The sequence below is a fragment of the Periophthalmus magnuspinnatus genome, chromosome 1 (genome assembly GCF_009829125.3).
Source record: "Periophthalmus magnuspinnatus isolate fPerMag1 chromosome 1, fPerMag1.2.pri, whole genome shotgun sequence".
Lineage (NCBI taxonomy): Eukaryota > Metazoa > Chordata > Actinopteri > Gobiiformes > Gobiidae > Periophthalmus > Periophthalmus magnuspinnatus.
This window is the reverse complement of record NC_047126.1, coordinates 14706567-14719189: the sequence shown is the minus strand read 5'-3', so window position 1 is coordinate 14719189 and position 12623 is coordinate 14706567. Positions and strand designations below refer to the sequence as shown.

The following is a 12623-nucleotide window of genomic DNA, read 5'->3' as shown; positions in this document are numbered from 1 at the left end:
ACAACACGACCTGACTCCCATGTCAGTTTGCCACAGTTCACTTTTTTAACCATATTTGTGTCTCTTTTGGATAAATTCCTGATTAAAACTACAATAGTAAGGCTTGTCACCATAACAAATTTTTAATTATGATATATTGCTACAGAGAAAAAACTGTGATAAACGATAATATTGAAACTACTTTATGCCACTGTCGAAAAGCAGGATAATCCCAGTAAACACATTTTTTAAATATACTGTATCACTAAAAGACATAAGCTGCAACAAATAAACAGCAGAGTGAACCAACCCTCAGCTCAAATCTTATCATATTACAACTAAAATAACCAAAACCTCTCCACTATTGTAAAGAAAATGTACACAAGATAAATATTGCGTCTCAAAATATACTGTTCCAGCTTTCACATATTGAACAAATTGACATAGTACTTCAATTAGGGCTTAAATAAAAGACTATGGAAACATTCACACTTGTAAGTTCACCACATTAAAATCAGAACTAAACCTTGAAACTAGACCTGGACAAGAGCAGGACTAAACCAGGATGATAACAGAATCAAATCAAGTCCACATACACACTCACACTTATGAACACACCCTTAGTTATAACAGATCTGGTTTAGACCTAGTGGTACTTTGTGGTACTTTGAAAGCCACATCTTTGCATATCTGTTACTTGATTGTAAAAAGCCTGAGAACCCTATACATACAGTTAATAAAACATACAAAACATCTCGAGAAACGATGGGGAGTGGAATCCTTCAATAACTAATAATTCAGCCCTCCTCCCACTGCCCTCTCTTGCCTGTGTTCTTATTTCTCTTCTTACACCTCAAAGCTTTACCCATAATGCTTCTGTCCTACCATAATCCACGTTTTTCAGTCTCACATGCCTGCTCCTGCTGCCAATTATGCTCAGTCATGCCCCCTACTGTGCAGAAATGGATCAAAACTTTATGTTCACATCAACCCACATCTTTACTTCGCTCGGCCTGCCAGCACTCCTCCCTTTATTCTTCTTTTTCTTGTGTGACTAGCATCTTGTGGGTGGGCACTGTCCTGTACTGGCCACAGATGACAGGCTGTGTCACCATGGCGTTACCACACTTGCAAGTAAACCAATCTATTCTATTTTAGATCAAGTTCACTTTTACATAATTTTGCATGCATCAATTGGAGTTAAATGAGTTGAACGCGGCTTGAATTGTCTGTGTTTTCTTACATGTATCTTTGCAGTGATTGTAAGTTAACTGTAGAGATGATTTCATAGGTCAAATGATGAAGTGGCCTATTACAGCTCCACACATTGGTCATCACGAAATGTGCTAGAAGTCACAGTTGTAGCTCAAACGGTCAAGACAACAAACAACAAAGCAAAGGCCAAGACATATATTTAAGAGATGGTATTTTTAGCAAGTGTTTACTATGAACTGAAAGCTGGATTAATGCATCTGGCCCATTCACCTTTTGATGACTGATGGTTGATGGAGATGATTGTTTTCCTTATGGTTCTGTATACATCACTCAGCTATAGGGTCAGTATATCTGTACCATAACAGAAAACATACTGCAGCTATTCAACTATTTAACTGCATTTGTTTAAGTTGAGCATTAATTATAATCAAAGCCAGGCAAACTTTGACAACTTTTGAGAATGTGTCCTTCCCAGCCTTTAGCTTTTGTGTATATATATATTTTGTTAACATAGACCAGGGTACACTAAAATTGGTGACAACAACAGAGAAATACCATATGTTGAAGAAATAAAACACAGAGTGGCTTAGTCAGTATACGAAGCACCAAAAATGAGCTGAGTTGTAGCAGCACTACATAGTTGCTTACTTGAATAAAGGTATAAAAAATACAACTGATGTATTCACAGTTTTGATTATTAAGTATTAAGTGTATATTACAGCTTTTAGAGGTACTGGTTTAACAATGAAAGATTATTATTTAAAAAAATCATTGTGATCGGTATTGCGTGCCATGTACTACTACTACTGTACTGTATCAAAACGAGGGTCTCTGTGATTCCCATGTCCTATGCCTATGTTTTTGTGGTGATTCGTCTATGTTTGAGTCATCTTTAATAGTTTTTTTTCAAGACGCCATATTACAGATCAATACGTTTTCACCGCCACCAGCATATGCTCACTTCGTTCTTCAATTTTATTTTCTTAATTCATAATATGTATAGGATTCAGGAGTGTTATGTCTTTTTGGTACAAATGAAAAAAAAAAAAAAATCTGTTTATTATGATGATGTAGCAGCTTTCTAACACAGAAGTCAGTGGACTTTTTTCTTTTATTAAGTCATTTTAGATAAATATTGTAATTTAAAATGTGCAAATTATAACATAATGATCCACGGGTGTCATAGATTATAAATATTGAACAGACACAAGCAGAATATGTCTTTTTTAACGACAAGATACAAGAATAAACATGAAAACACCGACAAACTTTGGTTCTTTTTAAAAACAGAGCAGGATAGATGTAATTACCTTCTTGACATGTTTTCACTGCGAGACATCCTCAGAAGTGTCACTGGTCTCGGGGAAGTGTCACATATCAGTGGTAATTTCTTCCTGTGTCAGCCTGATAGACACGTATTCTTTCATTGTCTTTTAAAAAAAACAATGCTTGTGGGTATTAAAAAACAAAGACAAAAGGAAGGTTTTTTGATGAACAGGAAAACAACTGGACCTCGGCTGCATCAGAACATAGGCCCTCAAACTGAAGCCCACTTAACACAAACCCAACACTCACAGAAAATACTCAGTGTTACATCCTCCAACACATAGAGTCAAGTACAATCCACCGGAGAAGTGCTCCAGCAAACCCTCGTCTCTGTAGCGTAACCTGGCAGCGATCCAGGCCTCTTCTCCACCAAGAATAAAGAAATTAAATCATAGTTTGAAAAGCAGCAATTCTTCAGGGATGCATCAGTGTCAAAAACTCTACAATTTGAGTATTGACTTAAAATGATAGCAGTTTATCCTTTCTACAGTATCTATGTATTCTGCAAAGAAGCGTATAAAAATATAATCTTATTGCCCTGTTACAATGAAAGAAAGAAAATCTGCATCTTTGTAAGCAATTCTCACTATGATGTAGAATTACTCTCTAGTTTTATTGTGATATTAGAGGCAATACACACAATAAAAAAAAAAAAAAAACATTAGACATTTTGACTTGAGGGAATAGGGAATACATACATCAAGGTTTGAAGGGAGTGACGAGACAATGACTTCTGTTCTTCTTATATGGGAGTGTGTGTGTGCGTATGCGTGCGTGTGTATGGGTAATCAAGTAATAAAACAGAAAAAAAGAAATAAGAGGGAAAATTAAGAATGAAGAAAAAAAATTATTGAGTGAGGTTCCAATTTTGTCCTTTAATTTCCTATTTTATTTTTTTTTCATTTTTTTAATTTAATGTTTTTCAGTAAAGGTTACATTCTAATAATGTTCAATATAATTTAAAAGAACATACCACTGCAATTATTCACAACATACTTCTAAAATAAACTGATTTTATTTGCCTAGTTCCTGAGTAAGAAAAAAAAAAGGTTGAGTACCACTTGTGGCCCTGCAAAATATACACAAATGAAGGATGATACCATGACCACCTGCTCATATACATAACACAATCCTGCAACACCCAAGAGCTAGGTGTAGCCTAAGCTGTCAGAACCACACTTCTTTAGTCATTTGATCTTACCCTGCATGTACAACTATTATGATACTTTTAGTTGTTTGACAGACAAATGCAGAGCTGAAAAAACTCTTTAAACACCAGTTGTCAGTTGTCACAATTAGGCCTTTGCAAAACTTTCTAATCTCCTGCAGCACATACTTACTGAAACTATGCTCGAATAAACAGAACTAAAACTGGATCATACCAAATCTTATAGACTGCAGGACAAACAGGACCAAAGCCAACACAGATCAGGACTAAACTGGGATCACGTCAGGACAAATGTGAAAACAGCCTTACTTACATCCTGATTTCATTACTTGATCTGTTGTGCCAGTCCTTATAAGGCAGATATTTACATCCACCATGTATGTGGGAAGTTTGACACATCACAATTTCTCTGGGTTACATTTTTACACATGATGGAAAATGTGTCTGTATGATGGCTTCTCCTATGGGTGCCTGTTGGAGGGCTAAGCAGCCAAATCAGGTAAAACAGAAGCCATCCAAGTTCAGAATTGAGATAAATAAGCAAAAGTATAACACAATTGCAGGAGATATTGTAAACAGTACAGCAGAAAAGTTTGAATGTCAGTTGTTAAGTGGAAATGACGCAGTTGTTGGATGCTAAAAAGGTCAGTCTGGCCTCAACTAAAGTTTCACAGATCTATTGTGATAAAATGCTCTGGTTTGGACTGCTGTTCACTGTTGTTTGAAATCCTTGGGCAGCAGTGATTCATTGGTGACAAAGAAGTACTAGCAGTATTGTAAGACAATCTAAAGAAGTACAAGATTTAAATGGGGTCTAAGCTATGCATTACAAATACTAGAGAAAAAACAATATGGATTTTTTGAGGCCAATGGCTGATAAGCTCTGTCAATATTTTGAGGTCGATATATATGGCCGATTTCTCCACAGTGATATGATGTCTAATAACTATTACCTCAGTTACTTTACAACAGGACACTGCTCAACATAATAAAAGTATAAGTATATAATAAAGGTATAACAGTGCAGTGCCCTCATCTTATTGCCTGGCACACTTTGACAATACTTCACAAAACGTGTGGGTCTGAAACGCTATCTTGTCACCCCGATTTCCAATGAATGTGACTGACAGACGGATTAACCAATCAAAGAAACACATGGGCTGTTAGTGTCAAAACATGAGTAAAAAAAACAAAACAAAACAAAATAACAACAAGAACAGAGAAATAGCATGGATTTTTGCAGAATAAACAATCAAACCACTAAAGTCTTATTTATCTAAGGTAAAAATAAATGCATTTTGATTTGAAAATTATGAGAGGAGGCGTTTTCCACATTTGAGAGACAAATGCTGCAATTTAGCAGCTGGACTGTTTACACAATGCACCATGTATCTCCTTTAGTCAGATGAACTTACAGTTTAGGTAAAATGTCTTTTAAAAATGTGCATTCTGTAGCTCTAGTTATAACTGTAGCTCTTACACTAATTTCAAATTTCAGAATCAGACAGAAGTTTTATTGCCATTGTCAGTGAACAAAATTCAAAATGGTGCAACATAAAAAGTACATTATGATCAAATAAATGCCAGCAAAAAATAATGTGTATAATAATAAAAATAGACCTGACTGACTATACATACAAAATAAACAGTGTGGACTGGACAATAGTTCAAAATTCAGCAGTGAAAATAAATGAATTATTGTTGAAGTGAGTTATTATATTGGTCTCGGCATCCGACTGGACGAGCTGGACCAAGTCTGCAAGGAAAGGGAAGTCTGGACCTCCCTACTCAGACTGCTGCTCCCACGACCTGGGCCCTGATCAAGCAGAAGAAAATGGACGGATGTATAACTTTGAAAGACTGCATATTGAGCATATCTTGTGTCCAGCCCATTACTGGCTAAAAACATTGAACCAAATAAACAAAATATATGACTTTCAAGGCAATGTATGTTGCAAGATAGATAAGTTTAATATCGTAATTAGTGTGGACCATGAAATGAGCAGAATAGTCACACATTGTAATCTCATAAATAAAATCACCTCACGTGATTTTATTTATGTCAGTGCAAAAGGGTAAACTAATTGGGGAACACTGTACAGCCGGGCCATGGTGTGTAGGAGGCATGTGTTCTTGATATGTAGCGTTATGTGGGAAGTGGCTCATTAGTGAGTCCTAGTTCAACATTTGGAGACATTGATTCATTGAGATCTTGCTGTTTTCTCAGCAGTAGTCTTCATGTTTTTTCCCCATTTTTAAGCAATCTGCTTTTTCTTTGCAGCACAATATTTATATTGTTTTGTCTTTTAGAATATTGTTCCCAAAAGGGTAAGTTCAGTAAAAGCAGATCTAGAAAAGCAAAAAGCAAAAATAGCAATGATGAGAAAATGTAACACTATGAATTTTTTTTTTTTTTTTTCCTGTAGACGTTTTTTCCCACATATATGATTGTTACAGTATTATTTCCCATGAATCACACCCAAATGGCGTCAGAGTGGTTAAATATAGCCCTTGCCCAGTCCCACCCTCATGTCACTTTTGGCTTGTTTACTCCTGTCTGCCCATCTGATTCTTTTTGATCTTTCTCAAACCCTTTCAAATCGTCTGTGTAAAAGTGAGTCACTTCAGCCCCTTTGCCGTCTGCTGTCCTCCATCTATTTTTGACAGTGGATGTGGTGACGAGAAGACATGTCGGCCATACCAGTGCCAATTGGACAAACTGTATCTTCTGAGGTTTGATAGTGTGATCCTTGGACATGTGGTCTGTCGTCATGGTATTGTTAGTTTGGGTTTGTTTCCAATGAATGGCAGGTGTCAGGTGAGAACACTGAAGCACGGATACTCTTAAAATGGTCAAGTAAGTGTAGTTTCAGGAGAATTTAGTTACCATATAGTCAACTAGGTGCGCATCTGTCTTGGCTGATCCAATGAAGTCTAATCCAATCAAATAGCAGCATGAGCCTCACATGATCCTATGACTAAAAACTGTACAAACGTAATCTAAAACTTAAGCTTCAGAGCTGATTCGTGTTATTTTGAGCACTTTGAGCATTAAATTTGTTATGCCAAGTATTTGGACACAATTTCTTAACAAATAATAATCTAGTTAAATGTTTGTGGATTTTCAGTTTCTTTCAAAAAACAGTGAATCTCCCATAAAGTTACATTTGCCCTCCTCCATCTGATCATCACATTCTATGGCATTAAACATTAAAATTCTCCATCTTGTATTCATCGAAGTACAGGTGTTTGTATTGTTCAAAACCTGGAACATGCATTCATACTGTGAGTGGGGTTGCCTTTAAATATTTGGTCTGTAACTTGACCTGGTGGAGTCTTGGAACATGTCAGAGAAGACAATAACATCTCCATGAAACAAGCTGTTGGCGGGCCCGTCCATCAGAAAAAGTGACTGTGTGGCTTTAAGAAGTAGAGGTTGATCTTCATTTATCTCAGCAGCTTTGGTGGTAAATTAACACAAGCATAAGCAAACTAGTATGTGCAGTATACATGTCTACCCATTTGTTGCAGTATGGGAGAGGGGTAGCTGGGACATGGGATAAGTAGACACTTCCAGAGTCCACGGCCAGGCCAGTGAGCTATGGAGAACACTGGGGAAATAGAAAGTTTAAACAGCTCTAAAACGTGTATTTGAAGGCTAAGATGAGCAGGAGGTGCAGAGGTTTTTCTCAGAGGGGAAGGAGGAGATGTTGAGAGACACAGCCTTCAAAGGGATAAGACACCATCCTGACAGTGTGCTACTGTATTTGGCCAGCCCAAGTGAGGGTAATTACAGGAGAACTATGTAACTTTTCTGGTTGAGGATCTGCGGGCTGCTTGTCTCCATGGAGATATTGCTTTGCGTGGAACAGCACTGGCATACATACAATTCAGTCTTCATTGAGATAGAGTGATGCTACCAGGCCAAGTTACAGACATTTTTATGGAAACAAGCAGGTCTGCCAGAAAAGTTACACCTTTGATAGGGTTTAGAACTGAAAGGCTTTCACAAATGTACAATATTTTACTAATATGTGAGTAAATACAACATCACAGAAATAACATTTTGTACAATTCCCCCTCCTCCTTCTGCTGCTCCTAAGTCAAACTTGTAATAAAATACTAATAGGTAACATAATATGAAAGCTTCCCACTAATCAGATAACATGGACAAAACACACCCTGAAAACTATACATTCTTAACTTTCAAATAACCCACCAAAACGTTACACCCTGCCTATGCGTTATGATAAGAAAGGGTCTTATCTTTGGTGAACCTCAACATCTATGCATTCATTAGAGGCAGAACATCATTGTAGTGTTTTTGTTTTTGGACTCGAATGTATCGTCTGCAAGATTTGTCTGAAAAACTCTGTTCAGTTTACCTTTAGATGAGCATTGTTATGAGGTATGGAGAAAAATGGAACAAAACAGGAACAGATTCAAAAAGTTGTAGTGCGTGAATTTGAGGTTCGAGATGAGAAGGAGGTGCAGAGGATTTTCTCAGAGGGGATGGAGGAGATGGTGATAGACACAGCCTTCAGAGGGTTAAGACACCATCCAGAGAGTCTGCTACTGTATTTGGCCATAACAGGTAAGAACATGGTTGCACATGGTGTTGTACAAATTATTCCATTAAACTAACATTAGTCAAATCTACATTAAAAAGGGTATATGCAAGAAAGTAAATAAAAATGGAAATGATTAAGAGGTCTCGTGTTGAGATGCAGGGACAGTTCTACCAAGTATTTGTTGACATTTCTCTTTGGATAACTGCCTTCATAAGAAATAAAATGATGGGACATTGGAAGCACTGGAGGACTTGAATTGGCAATATAACACAGTAAAGACTTTTAAGGCTTAAGACTAATATTGTCCTCAAGGGTTATTTCTTTTCTTGAAGATAATGGGGGAAAATCTATTATTTAATAGTATTCCAGTGAGTTAGGGTTAGCCCTAGGGTGTCCAGTGCTAGCCGTCTGGTTACACAGCCAACACATGCAGTTTAGGCATTAGTTTTACAGTTATGCTGAATTTCATTGATTACAATAATTTGTCATATTTTTGATGACTAAATATAAATAAAAAGTAAATATTATGACTAAAACTATGACAAAAATATGTGCATTTTCATCAAAACATGTTACGCTGTAAGATCAGCTAATAGGTATCCTAAAAACAAACTTTTCTGATATTTTTTGTTAAAAAATACAAACTAAATAAGTGGAGACTAAAACCAAGTTCCACTTTACAGTGCAAGAGGCCCAAACAAGACCATGTAGACTACAAACTCAGTGTCTAAAGAACGTGTGTGCATGTCCCATAAAGCAATGCAATATAAGGTAAAAAGGAAATGGTTGACTAAAACTATTATGGATTAAAACTAGCATGACATTGTTGTCAATTAAAACTGGACTAAAATGAAAAATAATCATTTGACTAAATCTAATGTAACTATGTGACTGAAACAAAAACTTATTTTAGTCAAAAGATTAAAACTGCATTTAAATTTCCTGCACTTTTCTTTAAGATTAAGATGAAAATTATTATTATTTTTATGCCCACATAAAAACAACCAGAGCTCCTCAGAATCAGTATAAAATGTCAATATCAATATACAGACTTTACAATATCATTATCAGTATATCAACATAACGTTCTGTTTGGTGTTCATTATGTCTGCCTTGGACTTTTGTGCCTTGTTATCTTACAGTGTCATGCCTGTGGGTCTCCTGGTGTCCGTGGCTGATAGTGTTCCTCCCAGTGGCTATCCTCTGCGCTCGCTACTTCTACAGTCTGAGAACAACCAACAGTTACACCAAGCGCACCCTCAGCACAGACATGGCCAATATTGAGCATTTTTATATGAGGGCACCAGGTATACCACTGATTCTAAGAGACTAAAGGTGTGTGAGAGAAATAGGACTGCAGAGGACTGGATTAACCGGTACATGGTGATATCCTATGAGCTCTACATGTGGATATTCTTCAGGGCTTAAAGTGGGACTAAACACATAAACCCAACCCACAGTCCAAACGAGCTGCTGAACTGAGGGACTAAAGGGAAGAGGGAGGGGGGAGGAGCGATGGCGGGAGAACTGGAGGAGAGTGAGAGAGGAAGAGAAACAGAATGACTTGACTTCATAATGTCATTTTAAAACATTATGGATAGATTTTTGTTGTTGTTGTTTTTGCTGAGGGCCAATTGTGCAAATATATGTTTTTTCTACTTAATACCTAGTTAAAGGTGTTTATCTCCATGGAGACAAACCAGGCCAAGTTACAGGTCAGATAGAGAGATGAGTGAACTTACTGTAAGAATACATATTTTTTAAGGTATTTGTTCAAGGTATACTGAACAACTGCAACATAGAAAAGTTTAATGCCATACTTTGGAACATTCCCGGCAAAGCAGTGACATCTCCATGGAGACCAGCAAGTGACTAACCCCAAACCAGATAGTATACATAGTGCACCTAAGTGCATTAGCTTTTTGATTGCCAAGTAATCATTGTGTTCTACTTCTTTCTTGTAGTACTACAACCTCAATTCCAATGAAGTTGGGATGCTGTGTAAAACTTAAAAAAATTACAGAATACAATGATTTGCAAATCCTTTTCAACCTCGATTAAACTGAATAAACTACAAAGACATGATATTTAATGTTCAAACTGATAAACGTTGTTTTTATGCAAATATTCATATTTGCATATATGCATATTTTCATTGATTTGATGTCGGTAACGCGTTCCAATAAAGCTGGGACAGGGACATGTTTACCACTGTCTTACATTACCGGTACCTTTTTTTTTTTAACAACAATCAATAAGCGTTTGGGAACTGAGGACACTAATTGCTGACGCTGAGCAGGAGGAATCCTTTCCCATTCGTACTGAATGTACAACTTCAGTTGCTTAGCAGTCCGGGGTCTCCGTTGCGCCACACATTTTCAATGGGAGACAGGTCTGGACTGCAGGCAGGCTACTACCTTTTACTACAAAGCCACGCTGTTGTAAAATGTGCAGAATGTGGCTTGGCATTGTCTTGCTCAAATGAGCAGAGACATCCCTGAAAAAGACTTTAATTGGATGGCACCGTATGTTGCTCCAAAACCTGTATGTACCTTTCAGCATTAATGGTGCCTTCACAGATGTGCAAGCTCCTAACACACCCCCAGACTATCACATAGGCTTTTGAACTTTACACTGATAACAATGCGGATGGTCCTTTTCCTCTTGCCTGCAGGACACGACGTCCATGATTTCCAGAAAAGAATTTGAAATGTGGACTCGTCAGATCACAGCACACTTTTCCACTTTGCGTCAGTCCATCTCAGGTGAGCTCGGGCCCAGAAAAGCTGACGGCATTTCTGGGTGTTGTTGATATATGGCTTTCGCTTTGCATGGTACAGTTTTAACTTGCACTTGGAGATATAGTGATGAACTGTGTTAACTGACAATGGTCTCCTAAAGTTTTCCCAAGCTCATGTGGTAATAACCTTTACACATTCATGTCTGTTTTTAAGACAGTACCGCCTGAGGGATCGAAGGTTATGGGCATTCTATGTTGGTTTTTGGCTTTGTCGCTTACATGCAGAGATTTCTCCAGATTTTCTGAATCTTTTGATGATACTATGGACCGTAGTTGATGAAATCCCTAAATTCCTTGGAATTGTACATTGAGAAACGTTGTTCTTAGACTGTTGGACTATTTGCTCACGCAGTTGTTCACAGAGTGGTGAACCTCGCCCCATCCTTGCTTGTGGATGACTGAGCCCTTCAGGGATGCTCCTTTTATGCCCAATCATGACACTCACCTGTTTCTAATTAACCTGTTCACCTGTGGAATGTTCCAAACAGGTGTATTTTAAGCATTCCTCAACTTTCCCGTTCTTTTGTTGCCCCTGTCCCAGCTTTATTGGAACGTGTTGCAGGCATCAAATTGAAAATGAGTGAATATTTGCATAAAAACAATAAAGTTTTAATATCATGTCGTTGTAGTTTATTCAGTTCAATATAGGTTGAAAAGGATTTGCAAATTATTGTATTCTGTATTTTTTTTAAGTTTTACACAGCATTCCAACTTCATTGAAATTGGGGGTGTATTATCCCTATATGACCAGGTGGTGTTGTCTGTGCAGGCTCATGTCTATGGGTTGCGCTACTGGATGGTGTAGTGGTGGGATTGGTTGCAGCTATGAAGAGGTCCCTGGAGGTGGTGGAGCTGAAGAGGATGTCTGTGGACAGAAGATACCGTTGCTGCGGCGTTGGCATGGCATTAGGCCAGAAAGTTCTGGAATTTGCATCATCTCAGAAGTACTCCAAAGTCATTCTGGGAACTACGAACTACACACCAGCCGCTCATAACCTGTACAGACGCCTTGGATTTCACTGTGTGGGTGTTACTAATGGTTACCATGCTGATTCAACTGGGCCTGGGCCATCTTTCTTAGAATGGCTCTTCTACAGGGTCTGCCATCATCATTATGAACTAAAAGTGCAACAGAAGCACATTGATTTCCATTATAATGGTTGTTCTCAAATTTTACAATCTAGAATATATTGAATACTGGTGTGGTGCTGTAATCTTATATCAAGCCATTTGTGTCCCTCTCAAAAGCTCAAAACGTTGCCCACTGCTCAATGTTAACCTATGGGAACTGTAACTAAAGGAACCGTATGAAGTCTGTGCTCTTAAAAAGGTTCAACAATCACAACTGAACCGGAGTTGCCAGTGCCTTAACCTGCATGTAGAGACACATAGACATTTTTATCATTCTCAGTATATAGACAGACTATTCCTCATGTGAAAGCTCAGAGCCTCCAGAATTCACTCACTGAGCTGTAGAGGCTGCACTAGCACCATCTGTATCTATAAATAGACTTAGCTAACCTGCTAGGCACTGTGTTCCAAATAGGAAGTGATCAAGGTGCAT

General features: G+C 37.7%; 1 protein-coding gene across 1 annotated transcript; it reads left to right on the top strand.

Moving 5' to 3' along the window:
* Positions 1–8098: 8098 nt before the first annotated feature.
* On the top strand, positions 8099–12253 carry LOC117394002 (N-acetylaspartate synthetase-like). The gene is made up of 3 exons (XM_033992010.1): positions 8099–8282; positions 9402–9566; positions 11829–12253. Exons 1-3 carry the CDS (start codon positions 8099–8101, stop codon positions 12251–12253), a joined length of 774 nt encoding a protein of 257 aa, XP_033847901.1.
* The last annotated feature ends 370 nt before the right edge of the window (positions 12254–12623 follow it).

Bases quoted from the DNA above. Each gene is read 5' to 3' on its own strand.
- LOC117394002 (XM_033992010.1), top strand. From the start codon at position 8,099: ATGGAGAAAAATGGAACAAAACAGGAACAGATTCAAAAAGTTGTAGTG. The intron at 8,283-9,401 runs GTAAGAACATGG...GTTATCTTACAG, and splicing joins ACTGTATTTGGCCATAACAG to TGTCATGCCTGTGGGTCTCC. The intron at 9,567-11,828 runs GTATACCACTGA...TTGTCTGTGCAG, and splicing joins TTTTTATATGAGGGCACCAG to GCTCATGTCTATGGGTTGCG.